We start from the raw sequence: 22,500 nt of genomic DNA, 5'->3' as shown, positions 1-22,500 counted from the left end.
ATATAAAGTGTGATGTGGAAAGGCTTGCACATCGTTATCGTCACTCGTCGTTGTATTGTTTAGAGGTCAGCGTTTCCACGCCGGCCTCCAGGCTTCAGGAAGCTTATCTTCACTTTCAGTAATAGAGTCTTTTCACACATCATTAGTAAAACAGACAGGAAGTGATTTATGTTCAAACTAGGCGAGAAAACGGGCATAGCTAAGTGCTGAATGCATATCTGTGTGTGTGTGTGTGTGATGAATGGGCTCTAACCCTGCCAGCCTCTCACATGTCAGCGGCCAGTTAAGGCATGCAAATGGAATCTGTAACAGTGAATCCACTCGACTCAACAAAGCAGAGAAAAGGCTTCAGTTATGAGCGACTCCACACATATCTATGACCACAGCGCCCCCTGGTGATCAGACAGAGAACTGCACACCTCTCTGAGCTCTTCATCAGGATGACAAAGCGCTCCTGGGTGGAAACACACAACCTTTACACCGGCTGCATATTTCCTGTTCTACTGATCTCATTCTGGCAGTCAGCATCGCATACAATACATCCTGTTTCCCCAGGAGACCAACAGTAATAAATCTAGAACATTCACACTGAAGATTGTTCAGTAGGTTTTGATTTAGCAGCAGATAAACATCAGAACCTCATGTTTGTTGTTGAATGACAGCGTGGCTCCAGAGGGGAGCATGAATCTGGATGCCCGGGTTCCCATGGAGGTGTGTGTGTGCAGGTGTTTCCACTCTCACTCACCTTAAATTTGGGCACGAAGCGGGTGAACTCCTGGTGCCAGTTGTTGAGCGTGGAGGCCGGGGAGATGATCAGGAACGGACCCCAGATGTTGTCTCTCTGCGGGGGGAACAGAGGAGAGGATACGCGGTCAGTCGGCACAACAGGTGGCCTCCGCCGCCTTTGTGTGCGAGAGCGGCCCCAGAACAGGAAGTCCCAGGAGGAAACGCGGCAAGTGTCTTCCTGCGGGCGACAGTTTGACGCTGCACGGATCACATCTGACCTGAATTCCACTTTTCTCCCTTTGGATTATGAGGCCAAAACATGTAAAGAGCAAAAAGAGTGCAGGCACAACAATGGGATCAGTGGGAGCAAACATTCCCACACCTGCACAGCGACAAAGCAGCGACACGCTACAGGAAGCAGGTGCCTGTGTCACGTTTCCTATCCGGGTAACCACAGCAGGGACGCGTGAATGTTCCAGTATGAGGCTCAGTGGGTGCTGAGTGACCGGGTGAGCCTGTGTGCTCTCTCATTGTGGCTCTGTCTCACCTCTGCCAGGTGTGCCAGCAGGGCGATGCTCTGCACCGTCTTCCCCAGTCCCATCTCGTCTGCCAAGATTCCATTGATGCCCTTTGAACCGACGAGAGAGAAGCTGTCAGTGTCCAAACATCCACAAGCATCTGAACAGAGGACAAACTTTCCCACTCAGCAATAACCTGCTTCCACTCACACGTCCTGTAAAGCATGTTTACATTCTCAGTTAATCACCTGTTCGTAGAGGTTGGCCAGCCAGTTCATGCCTTTGAGCTGGTAACCCTTGAGCTTGCCGTTGAAGATGGTGGGTTGAGGGATGTCTTCTCCGGCCTGGATGGACGGGTTTGCCAGACTGTAGCTCTCGCCGAAGCCGCAGCCCGAGGACGAGCCGGCGGCGTTCAGGGAGGCGCTCCGGCTGTCCTTCGCCTCCTCGTCAAACATTCGCGTCTGCAGGAGGAGATGGGTGTGAGCAACGGCAGGGTGTGTGTACGTGTGTGTGTGTGTGTGTGTGTGTGTGTGTGTGTGTGTGTGTGTGTGTGTGTGTGTGTGTGTGTGTGTGTGTGTAGGTCATCTTACTCTCTCTTGGTGGACCTGGTAGGCCTCCTTGGCGTTCCTCAGGGCCTGGGACTTGTAGTAGTCGCTATCTGAAATTGTAAACAATATAAACTCATGGAGCGACCGGCTGGTGTTTGTGTTCTCAAGTTTAATTCCACGATGTGTCGTACCATAATCGTCCTGGTTCATGTTGACCATGACGCCTCCCCCGATGTCGATCTGCCTCTGTGCTGCGTTGTCCTCCAGCATGCTCAGGATCTCCTCCTGCGTGGCGTCGCCCCCCGGACCCCCCAGGCTGGCTTTGCCGCTCATGAAGTGGGCGTAGAGTTCAGTCTGGGTGATGAGGAAGTTCAGTTTACGCTGCTGACGCTTGGCCTGTGAGCGGAGAGAGAGAGAGAGAGACAGAGAGACAGAGAGACAGACAGTGAGGCTTGGAGACGCTCTGACAGTGTCTGTCCTTCGTATGGTTGAGACACGGTCTTCCTCTCCACTCACCTCCCTCATCTCCTCGTCCAGCTTGCGTTGCTCCAGTGCCTCTTTCTCCGCCCTCTTCCTGTGCTCCTTCTCCACCTTGTCGTACTTCTTCCAGTAGAGCATCATCTCCTTGGTGAGGCGGCGGGCGCGGGGCAGCGTCTCCTTGCAGTTCTTCTGGGCCTGGATGGCCGCACGCCGCACCTCACGCATGCACTGATGAGCCAGCTGGACACAGAGGAAGAAGAAGAAGACGTCACGCCAGAGGTACGATGTGAGCGATCCAGAGCAACGTCTCCACGCCGCTCACTCACCTTCTTAGCGTTGGTAAGCACCAGGTTCTTGGCCGAGGTTTTCTGCTTGAACGTCTGAAAAACACAAACAAATGAAGCAATGAGGGGAGAACGTACGCCGGACGTCTGCAGTGAGATCTCCGGTCGTCCTCGCTCACCTTGGGAATTTCCTTCTTGGCGATGGTGAGCCACACTTTGCGTCGCCGCGCATTCAGCTGCTCAATGGTCAGATGTTTCTTCTTCACCACAGGCAGCGGAGCGTCGTGGGAGAACTTAGCAAAGATCTTGTTGACATAAGGACGCCCCTCGTCCAGGAAATCTCCCTCGCCTCGCTTCTTCTTCTTCTTCACTTTTTTTTGTTTGGCTGAAGGAACAAGGAAGCCTCGTCAGCGACACGTCTGACACCTTTGAGACTATAACAGTAACCAGTGTTTCCTCTTTACCCTTGAACTTCTTCTCGTCTTTGATTTTCTTCTTCTTTGGCCCCAGTAGGTGGCGCTGTTGTTCATAGAAGGGGTCGTGAGTGGAGAGGAGTCCGGTGCTGTAGTACTGAAACTGGTGGAGCTGCAGGAGGGAGAGAAACAACACATGATGTAACCACAGTACGTGTGTGTGTGTGTGTGTGTGTGTACGCGCGTGTGCGTGTGTGTGTGTGTGTGTGTGTGTGTGTACCTCGCAGTCAGAGTGGAACCTGCTCTGATGTTGCCTGGTGTATCGGTGTAACCTCAGCATGTCGTGCAGCTCCTCCCGAGACAACGTGAAGCCAGAGTCATCAGAGTCAGAGTCCGAGTCTGTGGTGTCGTCGCTCAGCAGGATGCTCTGTTGGAGACGCAGGCGGAGAAGAAGGAGTGAAGGAGGAGGAATAGGAGAAGAGCTGCAACTCATGAGCTCTTTCATCAGTCCCTGTGTTTACTCTGTGCTGTGATTAAGGATGAGGAGGACTCTTCCTCCATGGTTGTGACCATATTAACACTTAAATCAAAGCTTAAACATGCATGTAAACATACTAAACGTCAAGAAAGTCTGGATACCTTCAGCCACTTCCTGTTCTTCTTCAGCTTGGAAAAATTGTAGAGGCTGGATTTATCAGCCTTTTGGTCTGCAGGTTTAGAAACAAGACGCACACGTCACACGTATGGAATCATGGGGATTTGCAGGCGGACAATGTTTGAAAGAAGATAACTCCTAACACACAGATGTTACATGTTACAGGCAGTTAATAAGTAAAGGTCAGGTATGGAGTGTTGGTATAAAAACATGTAACTTTAACGTGTTCAGAGTTGAATACGACATTGTTCCTGTTCCTGTTCAGACACGGCTCCACAGTGAGCAGGCGTGTTGGGCTCCATGGATCATTGACAGCAGGCCGTCCTTACCTTTGCCTTGCAGCAGGACTCCGTTGAGGGGCTTTCCCTCTGACAGCCCGTCCCCCTGCTCACATGGCTCGCTCTTCACCGTCAGTGCTGTGTGTTGAGAGGGGTGGTCCAGGGAAAGCCCCGCCCCTAACGCGCCATCGCTGTCGTCACTGTCATCACTACAACGAGAACATGTATGGATCTGTAGGGCCACCATTACTCTCAACATGCTACATGTGAAGATTCAGGCTGCTGGAGCTTCAATTTGATCCATTTACACTGAAATGCACTTAAACTCATTAAGCTCATTTGTTCAGTGTGCAACCAAATACAAGATGAAGGTCATAAAATAAGTATCCAGTCACTGTCCTCTTCCTGACAGGGACCCTAAGCTGGCTCCTAACCCTCTCAGTCCTGCGGCCCTGCTGCGCCTACCTGGTTATGTCTCTGTTGAAGACGGCGGCCGTGTGGCGCAGGAAGCTGTCCAGCTTCAGAGATCTCTCCAGGCGCTGGAGGTAGAGAGGTTTGGCCAGGCCGGAGCTCCCCGAGGCCCCAACCTCCGGCCGGCCCTGCCCTGACGCCATGCAGCCCAGACACCTCTGCCCAGCAGGGCAGCAACGCTCACTGGGGGGACAGAGGAGAGAAAAGATGCAGGGAAACAAGAAAGACTCAGATGTTTGCAGTACTTCACTTCTCTTCTAGTCTGCTAAAATGGAAGGCATTGAGGTTCCAGCAGTTTGTACATTGGCCACTTTAGAATCTAATCACAATTTCAGTTTTCCACACGACTACACCCACCAAACCGGTCTATCAGACGTGATTGATTGAGTTGACCTACCTGATCAGTGAGGGCCGTCATTATTCCAAGAGGAGTGAATAGACAAAAGTGAAAAATCCTGCAATGGAAGAGAGCGTCTGGTCAAGCCTTCATCTCCATCTATCACAGTGTCATATACAGGATATTAAAGCTTTATTAGAGCCGATGGGTCAGGCTTACTGTGGCTCAACATTGTCAGCAGGAATTATTTTATAACTAAAACATTTCCCACAAATGAACAAGAAGTGAACAGGGCAGGACTCAGCAGCCAGGGACTGAGGACTGACAGGGTTATTGATCCTTATGATGTAAACAGATGGGGATGGACCAAGATATCTATCATGGAATTATTATCGTATTTCTGAATTATAACTACAAACACACATGGTCAGGCCTGTTTAACACTCAATCTACAGGTAAAGTTCCCTTTAACTGGAGCAGACGAATGGATTGGAAAGAAATGACATCTGTCAGTCATCTTAATCACTTTAAGAAGTCTGTAAAGACGGGGAGAACTTGTGTGTGACATGATATTCATCAGGTGTATCTGTATGTAACTGTGCGAGCCAGTCACAGCACACACACAAGTCTGTGGTGTGTTGTGTTTAATGAACTCTTCTGTATATAATAAATACTAAACACTAGCTGCTTCTCTCATCTTGCTGAGTGACTGACAGCTTTAAGTGGAGCTGCTCATGAAACAGTCACAACTTATTCTTAAAGCCACTTAAAGGTGGAAAATGTCATGGTTTAATGACCTCTGACCTCATTCACGCTTCACTTTAATGTTACTCTCCCCCCTCCCTGTATGTGTGTGTGTATGTGCATGTTAACCTGAATGTGTCTAATCACTAATAACTCCTCCAGACACGCACCGTTATGTGATATTATATATTAATATAAAGGCTAATAAGTTTATTTTAATTTTCTATATAAAGTTGGAGATGTGAGTGTTGTATTAATGACCTTCCACTGCCCTTTCAGGTTTACTAACGTCATTTTATCAGTATTATACAGCTTTCATGCTAGCGTTAGCCTGTAGCTTAGCTAGCTAACGTCGCTTTGTGCTACATGACGGTTGGCTCGCGAGCTAACGACCGCTAGCTCTTTCACGAGCTGTGCTGTCCCCGATCAATGATCACGCGGGGTCAAGGTGCTCGCACGCGGACACGGGCGGCTCCGGTGCCGCCGCGCTCCCGGTGCCCGGTGAGCCGCGGCGGAGGCTTCATGAGCCCCGGGAAACACCGGAGCCCCGCGCTGTCCAGCCCAGCTCCGTGCTCACGTCGGCCTTGGCTGAGGCGTTTTGACACATTCGTCCTCTCTCTCCATTAATATGAACAATTCAAAGCGGCTCTGTCTCTTTAAGGCCGCCACCTCCCGCCTAAACTATCTATTAAGATAACATTTAGCTTTAATGGCGTGTTTCTGCGGAGTCCCGGTGCCGCTGCTAAAGGCCGCTCGGCCCGCGCGTCTCGCACCCGAGCTGCGAACGCGAGCTGGGACTCTGCTGCCTGGCGCACGATTGATCCCCATGCTTTAATTCTTTCTCCCTCTCGGCCATCTTCCCCCATTGCTACTTCGCCATAACAACCACTACGGACTCTCACCTCGGCCCCGTGTCCCCCTGTCCGTCTCTCCCGACGTTGCTGCCGACTCGCGGTTCCGTGACTCCAAAATGGCGGTTTGAACCGCCGAGCGAGTCTGTGAGCTTTGAGTCGGCAGCAACAGCAGAGAGGCGGCCACTTTCTGTTACTGAGAGAGCAGAGACACGACGCCATGGCGAGGGTACAGCAATGAGCAGACCTCTTAATCAACTACCGAGAGAAGAACGTCCCGCCCGGCGACGCTTCCTCACACTTGTGTGCGGTTTGAGGAGATAAATGTTCGTGTTTTCACGGTGGTGTTTCATCTTTAACCAAACATTTTGTTTGGACACATATGTGCTCAGTTTCTTCTATAGTATCGATTATTTTCCGATTTCGATTAGTAGCGTCTGCTCAGCGCGAAGATGACCGAGCTACGTCTTACGTCATCAGAAGGGAACTCCGTTTTCGGTAAGGTGAGGCAGGAATATAGAATCTAGATACGAAAACTATTCATTGTTTTTAAAATTTAGGTGTAAATAATAAAACTCTGAATACTCAAAGCTCAGTTGGATCTTGATGTCTTATTTTTGTTTTAAATAAATGTTTCCTGACTTTGTTCACTTCATAAGCTGCTACATAATGTCACTTTATTACATCATAACGTCACTGTATGCAGGACTACTTTGTATGTCTGTTTGTTTATTTTGTCCTGTTTACTGTGCACAGCTGATACTATGCTTGATATTTACATTATTGACTTAGACAATACTGCTACTTATCATACTGGACCTTTACATTATTTCTACTTGTATATATAGTTTATTTATCTTATATTAGGATTGTTTTGTCTTGACACAACTTCCTGCTTTAACAAATAAATTCCATCTGGGATTTATAAATATCTCCTCGTCTCCACAGCTGCATGATGAAGCCGATATGGATCCAGATCCCCCACCCAGACTGAACATGTGGTCTAACAGTTACATAATGTTCTACACTGCTGTGCCTTTATATTTGTGTGTGTGTAGATTTTTTGGTCCCAGGCTGCTCCAGGTCACATTTGACTTCTATATGCTGAGATACATTTTAGGTTCCAAGAGAGGCCGAATCAAGGGAAATGGTTATGGAACATTAAAAGGAATGGAAAAGTCTTCATCCTGAAACTGTGAAAGTGTGTGCATGTGCCGACATGTGATGAGTCTCAGCCCAGGCCTCTGGTCCCTGAGCTGCAGGGGCTCAGGGGCTCAGCTGTGAGTTCCTTTCTCTGTAAACCTGCTGGTCCTGCTCACACTCCTCCATGGAGCTGCAGGTTCCCTCTTAGTAAAGGGATGAAGTGTATTTCCTCACTGCACATATCGTTATTAAATATTTATTACACATTCAACAATAACAACCATCAGAACGGGCGATTCATTATATGCAGTGATTGAAGTTAAGCAGTTAGCGAGTGAATCTGCCAGCCTGCCACATGTAGACAGAGCGTCAGAGTACAGAGATGCAGAGCAGCTAAACTAAACAGGCGCTCACAGTATTATAGTGCAGTTACTTGGATTCAGGCACACGTATGTTCTGTACATCCCTGCTGTTTACACCATCATCTTCAATCAATGCTCAGGGTGCAAAGGCCTCCAGGTCAGCTTCAGACACAGATGTTCGTTACAGATGTGCTGAAGCTGGTTTGGTTCTGTGAGTCGTCTCTGTGCTTCATCACAGCCAGCTGGACTTCTCCTCCTCAAATTTCTGCGGGTCGATGAACGGCTTGTCGATGGACTTGATCATCAGTTCGCCACAGTACACGCACTCGGACGCTATGATGTCATCCATGTCAGACTTGATCTGCTCGCGACTGGTGCCGGCGCTGCCCTTCCCTAGGCTGGAGGCGTCGCCGTCCTCTTTGGCGGCCGGGCGGTGGCGTGACTTGGACGACAGTGTGGTCGCGGCGAGTTTCTTCTGCAGCTCCTCCACACGACTCTGCTTATAGGCAGAGAGGTGAGGAGTCACCTCCTACAGGGAGAGCAGAGAGGAGGTTCAGGGTCAAAGGTCAGAGGTAAATGTATTAGGGGAGCTTGTAGAGGCTTTAACACGTGTTCATGGATCCATAAGGGTTCATTAAAGACCTACAGACCTGAAGAGAAGCACAAACATCTACACACTTACAGAGGAACACAGTCTGTTTATCTGATATCTATTCTACCAAATGAATCCTAAAGCTCTTAGTGAGACGAGCTGCTGTGATGAGGATCAGGATCTGAGCCTCCTGGCCCTGAGGAGCTCTGTACCTGGAACAGGCAGTCATAGTGGAACATGTGTCCACAGAGGAACAGGTAGAAGGGCCTGTTGAGCAGAGGGAAGTCACAGGCGGCACACTTCTCCTGGGAGTCCACCACGCCGTACTTGTTCCTCATCTCCTGGATGTCCTCTCGGATGCGCTTGGCGCTCTCTGTGGCCTCCTCCATCTCCTGCTTCAGCTCCTCGATGTGCTGGTTGTATTCCTCCAGGGAGCTGCAGATGGCCTCCTGAGGAGCAACCAGTATGTATGTGAGCAGCGGGTCGGACATGTTGTGTTGCCGAGGTAACTAAGGATGTGAACATGAAGTCATCTGCTACAGACCTTGAAGTGGTCGATGGTGACGAAGTCTGGGAAGAAGGGCAGGATGTCTTCGATCTTCAGCAGGTTACAGCTGGAGAGACAGTTCATGGCTTTCTTCACGTCCTTCTCCTCCTGCACCACATGACGAGCGATCTTCAGCCAAAGCTTCTTCCTCAGCTCCTCGTCATCCTCAGGCAGGTCGGCACACGACTTAGCCAAGTCTACGTCCACCTACACACACACACACACAAACACACACGTGACATCTAAATATCAGCTGATCAATTAGTTTATTTTAATGATGGACTTTTATGTCTCACAGTCTTATTGTGATAAACTACAGATTTATATTTATATTTCCTTTACACTAAATCAGATGGTTTTTTATTTTCATAACAACATAGTAGTGAAACCTGAATGGAAACCCAGACACCTCCATGATGACATCATGATGACACAGCTGACAGAAAGGAACCACCTTAGCCCCGCCCATCATGAATGACATCACAGGGTCTGCAGAGCCACAGGAGGACCTGCTCACGTACCTGCAGAGCCAGATCCACGGCCTCCTCGTAGAGCTCCATGATCTTGTACACCAGCACGCAGGCCTGCAGGTATCCGTGCTCGGCGCACAGACGCAGGGCGTACTTCAGGTCGTAGTGGATGTCGGAGGCGTGCGTCCCCGCCTGCTCCAGGTACCACAGCAGGGAGTCGGGCTTGTACTTGGCATAGAGCGACAGCAGGTAGTTGTGGATGGCCTCCTCTGTCACCGTCAGCTCGTACACGCAGAACTCCATGTAGCGGATGGTCTCGCTGATCTGCTGCGTGCTGCCCATCTGGCTGTAGTTCATCAGAGCGGGGATGAGCTTCTTGGGGTCCAGACGCTTCCCCATCTTGATCCAGGCGTCTACCACCTTCTTGGGGATGTGCTGCATGAGCACAGGGGAGAACTTATAGAAGAGCTTCTCGTCACAGTGCTTGGACAGAACGTCCAGCGCGGCGCTGTAGTCGTCGTGCTGGCAGTGATGTGAGATGACGCGCTCGTAGTCCTGCATGATCACAGAGAAGTAGACCATGTCGTCCACGTTGCCGTGGCTGGCCAGCAGGTCGTAGATGGTGGTGCGGTTGTTGTACAGGCATTCCTTGTGCTTGGGGCTGCTGAGGAAGTTGCGGAATTCTTCTCGCGTTTCCTGGAAGATGCCGCTCTTCCCCTCGCTCTCCAGCTGGCCCAGCCGGTTCAGGTAGAGTTCTGCTAACCAGGTGACCAGCAGGGTGATCTGAGTTCTCTCGCTCGCCTTCAGATTGTTCACCTTCTTCAGTAGGAACTCCTTCAGGGCTTCTTCCTGTTTGGCCTCGATGAACTTGAGGGCGATCTCCTCAAAGTAGTTCTGGGTCATCGCGTAGCACTTGGCGCTCTCCAGGTATCGCTTGTTCTGGAAGCAGTGCTCCGCCTCCTTGGCCAGCACCATGTCCACGCACTCGGGCCGGTCCCGGCAGTACTCCTTGGCCAGGTCAAACTTGTTCATGCTCATGTACATCTGCCACACGTCCCGGGCCTCCCGCTGGATGTGGTACCGGAACACGGCCCGCTCGGTGTAGATCCACACCAGCCCCCCCACCGGGTCCTTGATCATCTTCTTCAGGGAGCCAAACTTATCTGGGAACACGTCCTCGTACACCACCTGACCGTTCAGAGTGCAGATGGCCTTCACTCGGTCATGGAGCAGCAGCAGGAAGTGGAACTGCGTCAGCACGATGGAGATGGGTTTGTTCAGACTGAGGTCGATGTCTGGAGTGTACTCCCACACCTGAGGAGGAGAGGGACAGTGAGGGAGGAGGAGAGGAAGAGAAGATCTACTCAAGAAGACTATGCTATGCTTTGTACCTGGACGTCGCTCAGCAGAGAGTCGGGCCTGACGTAGTCCAGCTGCCCGTACAGAACTCCGTTCCCCATCATCCAGGCGAAGGCCTTGGGGGAGGAGCGGAGCTTTGAGGTGTAGAAGGTGATCTCGCTGTAGCCCATATTGGCAGGGAACTCCTGGAAGCTGGGTAGCAGGTCCTGGTTCTGGTTGAAGATGGAGCTGAAGCCCTGCTGCTCTGTGCCCTCGGCCAACTTCCCCACAAACTGGAACAGGCGCTTGCGTGTGGTGGCGATGATGAAGTACTTGTTCTCCAGGCCGCGCTCCACCTCCAGGCAGCAGACCGGAGCCGGCCTCCCGTCCTCCTCCAGGGAGTGGACCTGCAGGACCAACACACACACACACACACACACACACACACACACAGACACACACAAACACACCGTCACTCAGGGGTCTGGGGTCAGATTCAGAGATGTTACACAACACGTTGTAGCTTTGCTGCATGTGGGAAAGTCCAGGACCGTTCCCACAGCAGGTGGTCCCCCTTTCCTCAGGTCTAGATGCCTCATCAGAGCCCTCACCTGTCTGAAGTACTGGTCTGGGTTGGTGTTGAAGAGGCTCCCCTCGGTGGCAGAGATCTCGGCCTCAAAGATGACCCCCTGGCTGGAGCCCACCAGGATGGGCCCCGTGCTGGTCTCACTGCCATACAGCTTGTTCCAGCCCACGCTCTCGATCAGGTGGCCCCTCCAGCGGGACAGGCTGCGGACCTTCTGCGTGTTCCTGTTGAGATACAGACACTCGCTGCTGCTCAGACTGATGAGAAGATGAGAACCTGCAGGGGGAACAAAGGAAGAAGAGTCAGTGAAGAGTCATGACAGACAGGAGGAGACAGGAGGACTGGACCTCCCTGGGCCTGACCTCTCACCTGTGGGGTCCAGGAACAGTCTGTGCACTCTGCTGTCGTCTTTCCGTCCCAGCTCAATCTGGTTGGGCTGATCTGGTTTGGCCAAATCGATCCTGGACGCAACAGAACACAGATGATACACAAACATGACGTCACACAGTCTCTCTCAGTCCAGCGCCTCCTCCCCATGGGGGGTCCTCACCTCAGCAGCGTGTCCCTCCCCAGGCTCATGCACAGCTGGTTGTTGCAGACCCCCAGGTGGTTGATCTTCTCCGGAGGGGAGAAATCGATCCTCTGCTTGTTGAAGATCGGTTTCTCCTCCTCGAGTCTCACGTTCACGAAACCTGAAGAGTTCAACATGTCAGTCAAATCAACTCAGACAGCTGCGCAACTTCCGTTTAGTTCGCCGGTAATGAAGCAACGCCGTCTCAGCTGTGGAGGCCCCGGGTGGCTCCCTTTAGCCTCCTTAGGGACCCGGACGGCCCCCTTAGGGACCCGGACTCGCCCACGTACCTGAGTGCGTGATCCCGATGTTGGCGGCGGCCAGGCGGCCGCGCTGCTGAGCGCTCTGCCGAGTATTCTGTGAGTCCTCATACTCGTCGAGGATTGAAGCCATGATGAGGCTCAGAGAGTCAGAGAGTCGAGTCACTGCGACAACAACAACATGACTAACACGGCGCCATCAGGGCCTCTCTGCGCATGCTCAGACTGACTCACCAACCATAAACACTCCAGCGTCGCGACATAAACATTTAAATGTAAAGAATCTTAGAGGATTCTGGAGATCATGACAGCTAGCTTAGCTTCAGAGTGCACGCGCAGGGTGGACAGACACACTAGTCAGGTGACAGGAGATCATGTGACCGGGCGTGCCCTCTAGCGGCGAGACGAGGGAGCGCAGGAGGAGCTGCTGCACGCTTTATGTTTTACATCAAAATAATAATGTAGATCACATCAATACTCTGTTCTGAGTCTAGATGAATGTGAAGAAATGTAGCTTTCCTCCCCAGAAAGGAAATATATACATATATTGCTGTATGATGAGACAAATAATAAACTTTATTTTAGAGTGAACTCCTTCTGTCACATGTTTTAGGTCAATCATGCAGAAGTAAACAATGATTGTGTGTCTTGTTTTCATATCAGCGACTCCATGTAAAGTCAAAAAAAGGTTACAAAGTTATTTATCCTTTTATTATCGAAAGTGGGAAACAGATGAGTTTCATGTTGACTTTACAAAAACAGAGCTCAGTCTGCTTTACTGGAAAACAAATGGAACATAAAGCAGGTTCCTCTTCATCGCAGAGACGTTACTTTGCTTTTTCATCCTGGAGAGAAACAGAAGAGAGTTTGCATTGGTTTGGGATTTCATTATACGAGTGTAAGAATCAGAAGTGTCAATCAAAAACAAACTGAATGGGAGCTGGAGCTGGAAACGTGTGTGTGCGTGTGCATGTGTAGGCACCTTGATGGCGTTGGCCAGCTCCCTCAGCGTCTCTTCATATCGAGCTTCCATGCTCCTCAGGCTCTCAGGCTTCACAATCTGCTTCTTCATCCCAGGACTTCCTGCTTCTGAGACCATCTGAAGGAAGTTCTTCTCCTGCATCAGACAAACACGCGGCTGTTAGCGGTGCTGTGTGTAACCGTCCCACATATGGAGGCACAGTAGTGCTGCAGGTGGTCTTACCTGAACTCCGAGCAGGAAGGTGAAGGCCAGACCGGCTCTCCCCGCCCTCGCTGTCCTTCCTATCCTGAACAAAGAGAGGAGACAGAACAAACTGTGAGGAAGCTGCACCATCATCATCATCCTCATGGTCAGAGGTGAAGCAGGATGTCCATGTTACATTACATTACATTACGATCATTTGGCAGACGCTTTTATCCAAAGCGACTTACATTACATTATATTACCACCCTTCGCAGAGGGGGGAGCAATTGAGGGTTCGGTGCCTTGCTCAGGGGCACCTCGGCACTCGGGACTCGAACCGGCAACCCTCCGGTTCTTAAGCGGAAGCACTACCCACTCGACTACTGCCTCCCCAGGCAGAGGACTGATCTCTGAGCCTCACCTGTGTATGTAGGTCCTGATGAACTGCGGCGCGTCGTAATTCACAACACACTTCACCCCATTGATGTCGATGCCTCTGGCTGCTGCGTCTGTGCTGATCAACCTACAAGACCAGAAGACACTTTAAGATCTCACGCAAAGCAACACACAAGGCCCCGCACACACACACACACAGACATACACACACACTCACAGCTTGATCTTCCCCTGTTCAAACTCCTTCAGCGTCTTCTTCCTCTCGCCGGGAGAGAGTCTGGAGGAGAACTCTGCGGCCTCCACGCCACCAAACAGCTGCACCAGCAGGTAGAGCCTGAGTGAGGAAGAGGAGCACAGAGTCTCACTGCTGCACTCACAGGAGCTTCACTGTGCAGAGTGATGAAGAGGACGAGGGTCCCACCTGTGTGCAGCCTCTCTGGAGTTTGTGAAGCACAAGACGGGGCTGAACTTCATCCTCAGGATCAGGTGGAGGATCAGCAGAGGCTTCTTACTCAGCGTGCACGGCACAAAGTATTCCTATAGAAACACACACACACACACACACACACATACACACACACACACACACACACACACACACACACACACACAGACGCATCTATGAGGCGAGAAGCAAGCAGTTGATGCTTCATCTTCATCATCCTCCGCTGCTGTTACCGTCAGACCCTCAGGGAAGTTGAAGCCTTCCTGCGTGGTGCCGTCGGCGGAGCTGTGGGCGGAGCTAAAGAGTCTGGGCTGGTGGAGGCCCAGCTGCTGAAGCTTCTCTGGGTTCTGGGTGAGCGTGGCTGAGAACAGAAGCTTCTGCAAGGGCGTCTGAGGCGGAGACAAGCTGGAGGGGAAACAGAGGTTACAGCTGTTTAAGCATCGTACAGCCAGTCACAGGTCAAAGGTCACACAGGCCGGCCAGCCCCAGGTACCTGGCTGCTGTGATCAGCGTCGGCTCGGTCCGTCCGAATATGGACTCGGCCTCCGGTCCACTTCCTGCTCTGTACACCGCCTTGGTCACCTGACTGAGCCACGACTGGTGCATGCTGTCAATCATCCTGTCAGCCTCGTCTATGATCTGCAGACAGGAAACAGGAAACAGGAAGCACACCTCAGGGTCGTCTCTACTCCATGTCTGCTCAGGTTTGAGTTTGGACTGAAGGCTTTACCAGGAATCTGAGGTGCTGCAGACAAAAGCCCGGATTCTTGTTGATGTGATCGACGAGTCGGCCTGGAGTAGCCACGACAACGTCTGCTAGGCTGCGTCTGACTCCGCCCCTGGAAACACAAGAGACGGATCAGGAAGAGAGAGAGAGAGAGAGAGAGAGAGAGAGAGAGAGAGTGAGAGAGAGTGAGAGAGAGAGAGAGAGAGAGAGAGAGAGAGAGAGAGAGAGAGAGAGAGAGAGAGAGAGAGAGAGAGAGAGAGAGAGAGAGAGAGAGAGAGAGAGAGAGAGAGAGAGAGAGAGAGAGAGAGAGAGAGAGAGAGAGAGAGAGAGAGAGAGAGAGAGAGAGAGAGAGACAGACTGCTGCCATCCAGTCACCTGCTGCCACACTGATTGACTGACTGATTGATTGATCCTGACCTGAGCTCTGACAGTGACGTCTGCTCTGCAGCGAAGGACTTCTGTCCGGCGAGCATCACGACCTTCAGACTCGTCCCCTCAGCGTACGAGCTGAAGACTTTACACACCTGCTGAGCCAGCTCCTTAGTGGGCAGAACCACCAGAGCACGGACCTCACACACCACACGCTGCATCAGGACCTGGACACACACACACACGCTGCATCAGGACCTGGATACACACACACGCTGCATCAGGACCTGCACACACACACACACACACACACACACACACACACACACACACACACACACACACACACACACACACACACACACACACACACACACACACACACACACACACACACACACACACACACACACACACACACACACACACCTGGATAACAGGGATGACGAAGGCCAGCGTCTTGCCGCTGCCTGTGGGTGCAGACACACACACGTCTCTGGGCTTGTAGCCTCCTCGACCAATCAGCAGCCCCTGCCTGGCGCCGTCCAGGATGGCCGGGACAACCTCGGCCTGCACTGATGAGGAAGAGCAACACACACACACACACACACACACACACATGAGAAGCACGTCCTTCAGGTCTGTCACTCATCCAGACTCCGGCTCGGTCTTCACCTGGGAAGAATCTCTGGATCCCGTTCTGTTCCAGTTTGCTGACGAGCCGAGCACAGAGACCCTGGACCTCAGAGACCGGGACCAGGTGGCTCCTGATGTCCCTGTGGATCACATCTGGCTGAGCCAGCCACTGAGGCAGAACCCTGGCGACCTGCAGACACGGGGACAGGTGAGCAGACCGTCCACTGAGGGGCGCTGTAGATGAGGAGACATGAGGAGATGAAGCTTTGTTACCTTCTGGACCGGTTTGTTCTCAAAGCCTCCCAGAACAGTGAAGCCAGAGTCCTGCTGGGTCCTCTGCTCCTTTTCTGCCTCCACTGCTGCTGCTCCTGCTTCTTCTTCTTCTCCTCCTCCTCCTGTCTCCATCTGTCCATTGCTCTCAGTCCCTCCAGCGTCTGAGCAGCTTTTCACTGAACTGCCTGAAATCCCAAATAAAGATGAGTGACAGATTGATTGATTTAAAGGTTTGAGACAAACGAGACAGAGAACCAAGAAGCACCTGACTGATCTGTCTTCATCTTCTTCTTCTTATTCTTCTCCTCCTGTTTCTTCCTCTTCTTCGTCTCAGCTTCGTCGTCATGGTGATCAGCGTCTGGATCATGCAAAAGTTCTGTGGGCGTGGCCTCTGACTTCCTCTTCTTGGGCTTTGGGCTATCGTCTGTCTTCTTCTTCTTCTTCTGCTTCTTCACCTCTATCTGCTCTTCTTCTCTCTTCACAGTCAAACTTCTCCTCTGCTTCTCTTTGGCCTTCTGTTGCAGTTTAGCCAGCAGAGCCTGAGACTTAGACTCAGCCGACGTCTCCTCGTCTTCATCCTCTCCAAGGTATCTGAGCAACAATCAACCGTCAAAGCTTCAGTGTGCAGAACACACAGATTTCACACAACAGCTGTGATTCAAAGTGCAAACACACTGATTTAAGATAAATACGTTTAATATAATTAATAATCAAAGCAATAGGAATAACAAATACGATGTTCTGAAGTATTTTACGAGCCTAAGACATGAAAGAATAATGTACCATGTGACATTCAAAGCAGAAACGACCTGAACTTTAACTTTACGTTCAGATCAGATTTAGAGACGATGAAGCAACTGAACACGTTCATCACGACAGCAGCTCCGCCGTACGGCAGCATAGTAACTTAGTTCAACAATCAAACACAAACTCACCTGTTCACCACGAACAGAGACATTTCACCCATAAGGTTTACGATTTGACGAAAGCCTTGGTAAACTTACTCTCCAGGTGATTTTACATCTAAATAATAACATAAACAACGTAAATACCAACACGGCTCGTGTTTATGGTTTCGTGTCCAGCAGCTTCAGCTCTCATGTGTTTCCAAACTGAGGCCGGCGCAGGAAAATGACGTCACTCGCCTCGGTCGCCCTATTTTTTTCGAAGGCTGGGACACGGGACTATAAGAATATAAATGTTTACAATTTTTACACGCAAAATAAATTATACTTGATATATATCTTTATTTTTAATATTTTATATGCATTTTCCAATAATGAGAACACAGAGATCATAGCAGAAATAACATATATTTATTAATCTATCGAATTAAAATTTATTTGGATTTTTTTCTTATCCAACCAAACCATCAGAACTTTTATGATGATTCTTGTTAAATCATTTTAGTTCTTCTAAGTATTATTTCTCTTTTCACTCGCGTTCTTGTGCTTTTATTCCTGCTTTGCTTGTGTTTATATTATTGATACAGGATTTAAATTGGTATTTATTTGGTGGCATTCTGAACTTAAAATGAGTTGAAGCCTTGGGTGCTATGGATTTCCCAAGCTTTTCTACTTTTTATCCCTAAATGTTTTGCTAAATCGCTACATTCTTACATAGTCTGAGCCAGTCTACTGAGGCACCAACTCAGTATTTGAAGAATAATGGTTGACACACACACACACATAGGAATCATTATCTGTTTCCACTTTATTCTTTTGCCATTATCTTGTGGTAAGAAACAAGCAGCCACTTACAGACTCAACGGGTTCACTGTCTAACACAACATGTATGTACAAACACGCACAGCCAATGACCAGTCACAGTTCCTTCAAAACAACAAAACCATCCAACAATAAAAGAATGACATTGTAGGTAATCGTAAAAAACAGCACCAGTTGTTGTTGCGTTGAGATTTGACTCGTTTGTCTCCATGTGGTGCTCTTCATGCATGGATGTCGGTGTGGCACAGGTGAATCACATTGGCACATTTATTCTTCCAACTAAAAATACTAAATATACAGTACATAGGCAAGGATATATGATCATGTATAAATATAATACTGCTATGCAGGAATGAGAGACATCATCCGGAAGGCGGGAGGATCAGTGAGGAGACACCTAGTGGTTAGTCAACAGCCTGTGCAGCTCAATCCTCCTGCATTGTGCCGAGTAATGAACAATTTCTCCATCTTTTAGCATCATCACCAATTCAAATTCAAACATATTACCTCATTATATCCAGTTACCTTTTGGTTTCTTTATCCATGTTCTGGTGCAATTTGAATTAAACATCCTCGACATAAATGCATACATTTAGCTGACGAGGGAGCAAGTTAGGGTCCGCAGCTTGTGACTCAAAGCCACAATGCATGCGGGGGTTGACGGCTCCTGGAGGGTTTTCAAACCGTTACAGACACGTGGATGGATGGGGGTCAAGTCAGACTCTATTTTCAGAGCGTAGTGGCAGGATCACGCAACGTTACAAGCAGTGGGATTTCATCACCACACAGCACAGTTCACCCATAGGTCATAAAATCACTGTTAGAGGAACCCAGAATGCAGCAGGAGACCAAGCACCGTGAGCGGATCAATCACAAACATAAACCACACACAATCTTCATATGAGCCTAAAGCTATGGTGTCTACAGTGTACTGTATTTGTATGTGAGAGGGATATAGTATATTTAAACGATTCCAGTTCTACTACTCTTTAAATAATTCAGCCAACGTCGCTTCAAACCATCAAAAACTGTACTGGTTTTGATCTTTCACAGTTGTTTACTTTGTGTTTCTTCGTGGGATATAAGTAAGAAGTTAGTATGATCAGCTTGAATTTGGCAAAACATTTGAATTGACTGATAGCCCTTCACTCTCATGTGGTTAATCAGGTCAGTCGCTCCAATTTAACACAAATTAGATTCAAAAAAGTCACTTTGGCAGAAACCCCTGATCATGAGTGAGATCTTCACCGATCACAGACGCACGCTCGAATTTTAACTTCTCCCGGAACATTGACGCTGTGATTGAAAATCAGTGCAGTTTTCCTGGTTGCTCAGAAATATACAAAAGAAGGAGGTTTGGACTGTTGCGGCTCTGGGATCTGTGATTACCAGATCCCACTGGAGCGACCGCCCGGAGGGGCCAGGATCCGAGCCGAGGACCTCTTGGGGATGTGGTCGTCAACTTGGGAGCCTGGGGGACAAAACAACACAACGGACATGAAAGTGAACCTGTGTTATAGTGATTATTCTTCTCATCAATGACTAAATGAATGTGTGTGTGACGCAGGTGCTTGTAGCCCACCTGAGAGGCTGAAGGAGGATTCGTGCAGGTCTCTCACTCCCTGTTGGACCCGGTTCACTCCGCAGCTTTTGCCGGGTGTTTCTCCGTCGATGGGGCCCAACCCGAGCTCCTTCTTCATAGAAATCGCCAAATTGGCCACATCGCCAGAGTAAGGGTCCCTAGCAACCCCTTTGTATGCCTGGATCTTAACACGGAGAGAAGAGGTCGTAGTTAAGGGGTTATACAAACTGAACTAGTCCCTTAAACGTCCCACGTCGTACAAAAACACACCTTTTCTCTCTGCACCATCTTCTTGTAGAGGTAGTCAGGGAAGATGCGCTGTGGGTAGAACTTTCCGGATCCCTCGGCGCACATGAACACGTCGTTCTCACACACCAGGCGGCCTCGGCTGATGGTTACCAGGGGAACACCGTGGCAACGCATTCCCTCGTACAGGTTGAAGTCTCCTCCCTGCACCTGAGTGTTTACAGAGATCGTCCTGCGCAGAGAGAGGAGTGTGTGAAAAGAGTGTGTGTGTTCTGTAGGTGGGCACAAGTGTCTCAAGTGTCTTTAAATACGGTTAAAATAGTTAAAGTACTTTGTTGCGTCGGCGTCCCAGACCACCACGTCAGCATCGGCCCCTGGGATGATGCGACCTTTGCGTGGGTACAGGTTGTAGATCTTAGCAGCGTTAGAGCTCGTCACCGCAACAAAACGGTTCTCATCCATCTTTCCTGTAACCTAGAGGGACGATGTTAAGATATATAGAATGAATTAAGGGGTTTTCAAAGAACAGAATGTGGTACAGCTATTCTACAATGAATCGCTTGCTAGGAGTTAAAATCAATGACAAGGCAGATTAGTACAAGGGCTGTGAGGTGTGTGTGTGTGTGTGTGTGTGTGTGTGTGTGTGTGTGTGTGTGTGTGTGTGCGTGTGTGTGTGCTTGTACGTACCACTCCCCTCTCCCAGATCACACTCATCCTGTCCTGGACTCCAGCCACTCCATGGGGGATCTTGGTGAAGTCCTCCTTGCCCAGAGCTTTCTGCTTGGTAGTAAAGGCACGGTGCTCTGATGCCACCACACTCAGGGTGTCACTGTACACAGGACACACACACACACACCACACATCTCATTAAACTGAACTGAAACTGAACCAGAATCAATCTAGGGACACCAAGACAAAGACTCTGAGCAAGCATTCAGTACAGGATCTGGGTGCTTCAACACTCATAAATACAGAGATCAAACAGTGCTGATGTTTACAAGCGGCCACATGTGTAATGTGCACATACTTGCCCAACAGGCCCATCAGGTAGTTGGGTGTGTTGGGATCCAGGCGGAGAGGTGGGACGATGACGTGGGCAGCAGCCTGAGCCCAGTCCTGGTGGTAGTACTGCATGCCGTTCAGCACTGCGTGGGCCACAGTGGTCTCTGCGTGGACCACCTTACCTGGAGAGGGAGGAGGAGGGAGACAGGTTGTCACAGAAACCGTTACCTTCACGTTTCCATGGTGGCACGGCAGGTTTATCACTCACCCTGCATCTTAGCAGCAGCGATCATTTCTGCTGCAGGCATGCTGGACACGTTCACCAGGTAGATGGGACAGCGGGCCTGCAATCACATTCATGTCTTCATTCATCTGTCAATCAGACACACACACACCTACGCACAGACAGGATGTTACAACAGGTGTGTGGTTACCCTGTTGGCGATGGTGACGGCTCTGTGAGTGGCTTCTGACTCCAGCTGTTCACATGAATGACAGACAGAACCACAGAATGAGATCATACTTCCTGTCTGATTATGATTATGAAGAATAACTATGACTTCATATTTTATTGATCACAACAAGTACAGATGGAAGTTCACCTCCTCTGGTCGGCTGATCTCGATGCCTTCAGGGCCGCTTATGCCCAAATCCAGAGCTTCTTTGGCGCCCTGACAACAAGAACACACACACACAAACACACACGCTAAACTGTTGTCCCAGTACAGTATTTAACTCCACACTATCCACAGGTCATCAGTCATCAGTCATGTTCACCTCAGCCACCAGCTCTCCGTTCTCAGCGTGAACGCGGGCGATGGCCCCGATGTCCTTGCAGGTCTGCAGGGTCTGGTAGAGCTCAGAGTCCTTCAGCATCATGGTGTCTCTGTAGGCCATGTACATCTGGAAGGAGTTCACCCCGTGCTCCCTCACCAAGGTCTCCATCTCGTTACGCACCTAAGCATCACAGGGCAAAGGTCACGGTCAGAGAGGTGGGACTGATCCAATCGTGCCTGACTAGATCTCATTCATGTGAGGAACTGGAGCAGGTGCTACTGTGCGTCTGGTGAATATGAACATGCAGGGAGGAGAATTCTGATGTGTGTGTGTGTGTGTGTGTGTTGTTATGTAGGGCGTGAAATAAGCTTGGAGGGCAGCCAGCCTGATCACATCGTAGCCACACTGGCGACTATCTGAGCCACACAGACGGTCTGTTAACTCATTCATACATGAACAATATGGTCTCTCCTCATTAAAGATCCAGAGGAAACAGGATGAAAGGCAGTGCAGGGTCATGAAGCAGACACACCTACATGATGAGGGGTTTCAGGTCTCATAAATCCAGTATTGGTGGTGTTCTTATGATTGACAGCTGTATTTATGTAAATCTGAATGAACTTCCTGTCCATAATGAGCTGTGGCACGAGCCTCATGTCTGCAGCTGATACAGCACACACACATTAAAGCCAGAGGCTGAATCAGGCATGTTGACTCATGCAATCTGCCTCATGTGTGTAGTGAGCGTGTGTGTGTGTGTGTTAACCCAGTTCCTGTAGGGTTTAATCTAGGTCATCACACACTTCACCCAGAAACCGATATAGGTGCTCTGCTTGATTCTCCCAGAGAGGATGAAGGCTTAAAGGGTTAAGTTAGTATATAAAAGGATCCTAAGCGTGTTCCCTTTCCTTTGGTTGACCCTGGCTGGTCTCCCAGGCGTCCCAGGCTTCCTCACCTTGGGTCCCCACCAGGTCACGCCCA

General features: G+C 49.9%; 4 protein-coding genes across 4 annotated transcripts in view; all 4 read right to left on the bottom strand.

Annotated features, from left to right (window-relative positions):
• The window catches only part of ino80 (INO80 complex ATPase subunit), a 28,718-nt gene extending 22,209 nt beyond the window's left edge, over window positions 1–6,509 (bottom strand). The window contains 15 exon segments of the mRNA XM_076148714.1: window positions 746–841; window positions 1,274–1,354; window positions 1,493–1,705; window positions 1,835–1,902; window positions 1,984–2,188; window positions 2,309–2,512; window positions 2,599–2,652; window positions 2,736–2,941; window positions 3,021–3,141; window positions 3,250–3,396; window positions 3,609–3,676; window positions 3,954–4,111; window positions 4,368–4,556; window positions 4,771–4,869; window positions 6,357–6,509. Of these exon segments, the coding sequence (XP_076004829.1) occupies window positions 746–841; window positions 1,274–1,354; window positions 1,493–1,705; window positions 1,835–1,902; window positions 1,984–2,188; window positions 2,309–2,512; window positions 2,599–2,652; window positions 2,736–2,941; window positions 3,021–3,141; window positions 3,250–3,396; window positions 3,609–3,676; window positions 3,954–4,111; window positions 4,368–4,516 (1,770 nt within the window). The 5' untranslated portion in view covers window positions 4,517–4,556; window positions 4,771–4,869; window positions 6,357–6,509.
• Window positions 6,510–7,688: 1,179 nt separating this feature from the next.
• Window positions 7,689–12,536, bottom strand: vps18 (VPS18 core subunit of CORVET and HOPS complexes). The gene is made up of 9 exons (XM_076148732.1): window positions 12,205–12,536; window positions 11,894–12,035; window positions 11,713–11,804; window positions 11,369–11,619; window positions 10,811–11,164; window positions 9,471–10,733; window positions 8,947–9,156; window positions 8,615–8,851; window positions 7,689–8,339 (listed from the first exon to the last, which is right to left on the bottom strand). The coding sequence occupies exons 1-9, from the start codon at window positions 12,305–12,307 to the stop codon at window positions 8,043–8,045; spliced, it is 2,949 nt and encodes a 982-aa protein (XP_076004847.1). The 5' UTR covers window positions 12,308–12,536; the 3' UTR covers window positions 7,689–8,042.
• A 238-nt stretch (window positions 12,537–12,774) lies between these two features.
• ddx51 (DEAD (Asp-Glu-Ala-Asp) box polypeptide 51) lies at window positions 12,775–17,303 on the bottom strand. Its single transcript, XM_076148759.1, has 15 exons — window positions 17,121–17,303; window positions 16,451–16,776; window positions 16,186–16,370; window positions 15,952–16,102; window positions 15,706–15,851; window positions 15,325–15,503; window positions 14,911–15,019; window positions 14,674–14,819; window positions 14,414–14,585; window positions 14,157–14,272; window positions 13,953–14,069; window positions 13,761–13,862; window positions 13,379–13,442; window positions 13,157–13,291; window positions 12,775–13,019 (listed from the first exon to the last, which is right to left on the bottom strand). Exons 1-15 carry the CDS (start codon window positions 17,150–17,152, stop codon window positions 13,002–13,004), a joined length of 1,998 nt encoding a protein of 665 aa, XP_076004874.1. The 5' UTR covers window positions 17,153–17,303; the 3' UTR covers window positions 12,775–13,001.
• Window positions 17,304–17,915: 612 nt separating this feature from the next.
• LOC142999263 (dihydropyrimidinase-related protein 5-like) overlaps window positions 17,916–22,500 on the bottom strand; it is a 12,956-nt gene continuing 8,371 nt past the window's right edge. The window contains exons 4-14 of the mRNA XM_076148725.1: window positions 22,475–22,500; window positions 21,520–21,699; window positions 21,345–21,413; window positions 21,177–21,221; window positions 21,011–21,086; window positions 20,768–20,924; window positions 20,428–20,569; window positions 20,072–20,214; window positions 19,765–19,972; window positions 19,495–19,678; window positions 17,916–19,383 (exon numbers count right to left, since the gene is read on the bottom strand). The exon at window positions 22,475–22,500 is cut by the window's right edge and continues 133 nt beyond it. Of these exons, the coding sequence (XP_076004840.1) occupies window positions 19,298–19,383; window positions 19,495–19,678; window positions 19,765–19,972; window positions 20,072–20,214; window positions 20,428–20,569; window positions 20,768–20,924; window positions 21,011–21,086; window positions 21,177–21,221; window positions 21,345–21,413; window positions 21,520–21,699; window positions 22,475–22,500 (1,316 nt within the window). The 3' untranslated portion in view covers window positions 17,916–19,297. The remainder of the gene's footprint in view (window positions 19,384–19,494; window positions 19,679–19,764; window positions 19,973–20,071; window positions 20,215–20,427; window positions 20,570–20,767; window positions 20,925–21,010; window positions 21,087–21,176; window positions 21,222–21,344; window positions 21,414–21,519; window positions 21,700–22,474) is intronic.

Source organism: Genypterus blacodes, unplaced genomic scaffold (genome assembly GCF_046128005.1).
Source record: "Genypterus blacodes isolate CSIRO-AG114 ecotype Tasmania unplaced genomic scaffold, CSIRO-AGI_Gbla_v1 ptg000042l_1, whole genome shotgun sequence".
Classification (NCBI taxonomy): Eukaryota; Metazoa; Chordata; class Actinopteri; order Ophidiiformes; family Ophidiidae; genus Genypterus; species Genypterus blacodes.
The sequence above is the reverse complement of the archived record's forward strand: the minus strand, read 5'-3'. Positions and strand labels throughout refer to the sequence as shown.

Coding starts and splice junctions, on each gene's coding strand:
- vps18 (XM_076148732.1), bottom strand. CDS start 12,307: ATGGCTTCAATCCTCGACGAGTATGAGGACTCACAGAATACTCGGCAG. Junction 11,805..11,893: donor GGGAGGGACACGCTGCTGAG/GTGAGGACCCCC, acceptor TGTTGCGTCCAG/GATCGATTTGGCCAAACCAG. Junction 9,157..9,470: donor CCGTGGATCTGGCTCTGCAG/GTACGTGAGCAG, acceptor GTGTGTGTGTAG/GTGGACGTAGACTTGGCTAA.
- ddx51 (XM_076148759.1), bottom strand. CDS start 17,152: ATGGGTGAAATGTCTCTGTTCGTGGTGAACAG. Junction 16,777..17,120: donor TCTCTGTTCGTGGTGAACAG/GTGAGTTTGTGT, acceptor ATTGTTGCTCAG/ATACCTTGGAGAGGATGAAG. Junction 13,292..13,378: donor CCTTCCTGCTCGGAGTTCAG/GTAAGACCACCT, acceptor TGTCTGATGCAG/GAGAAGAACTTCCTTCAGAT.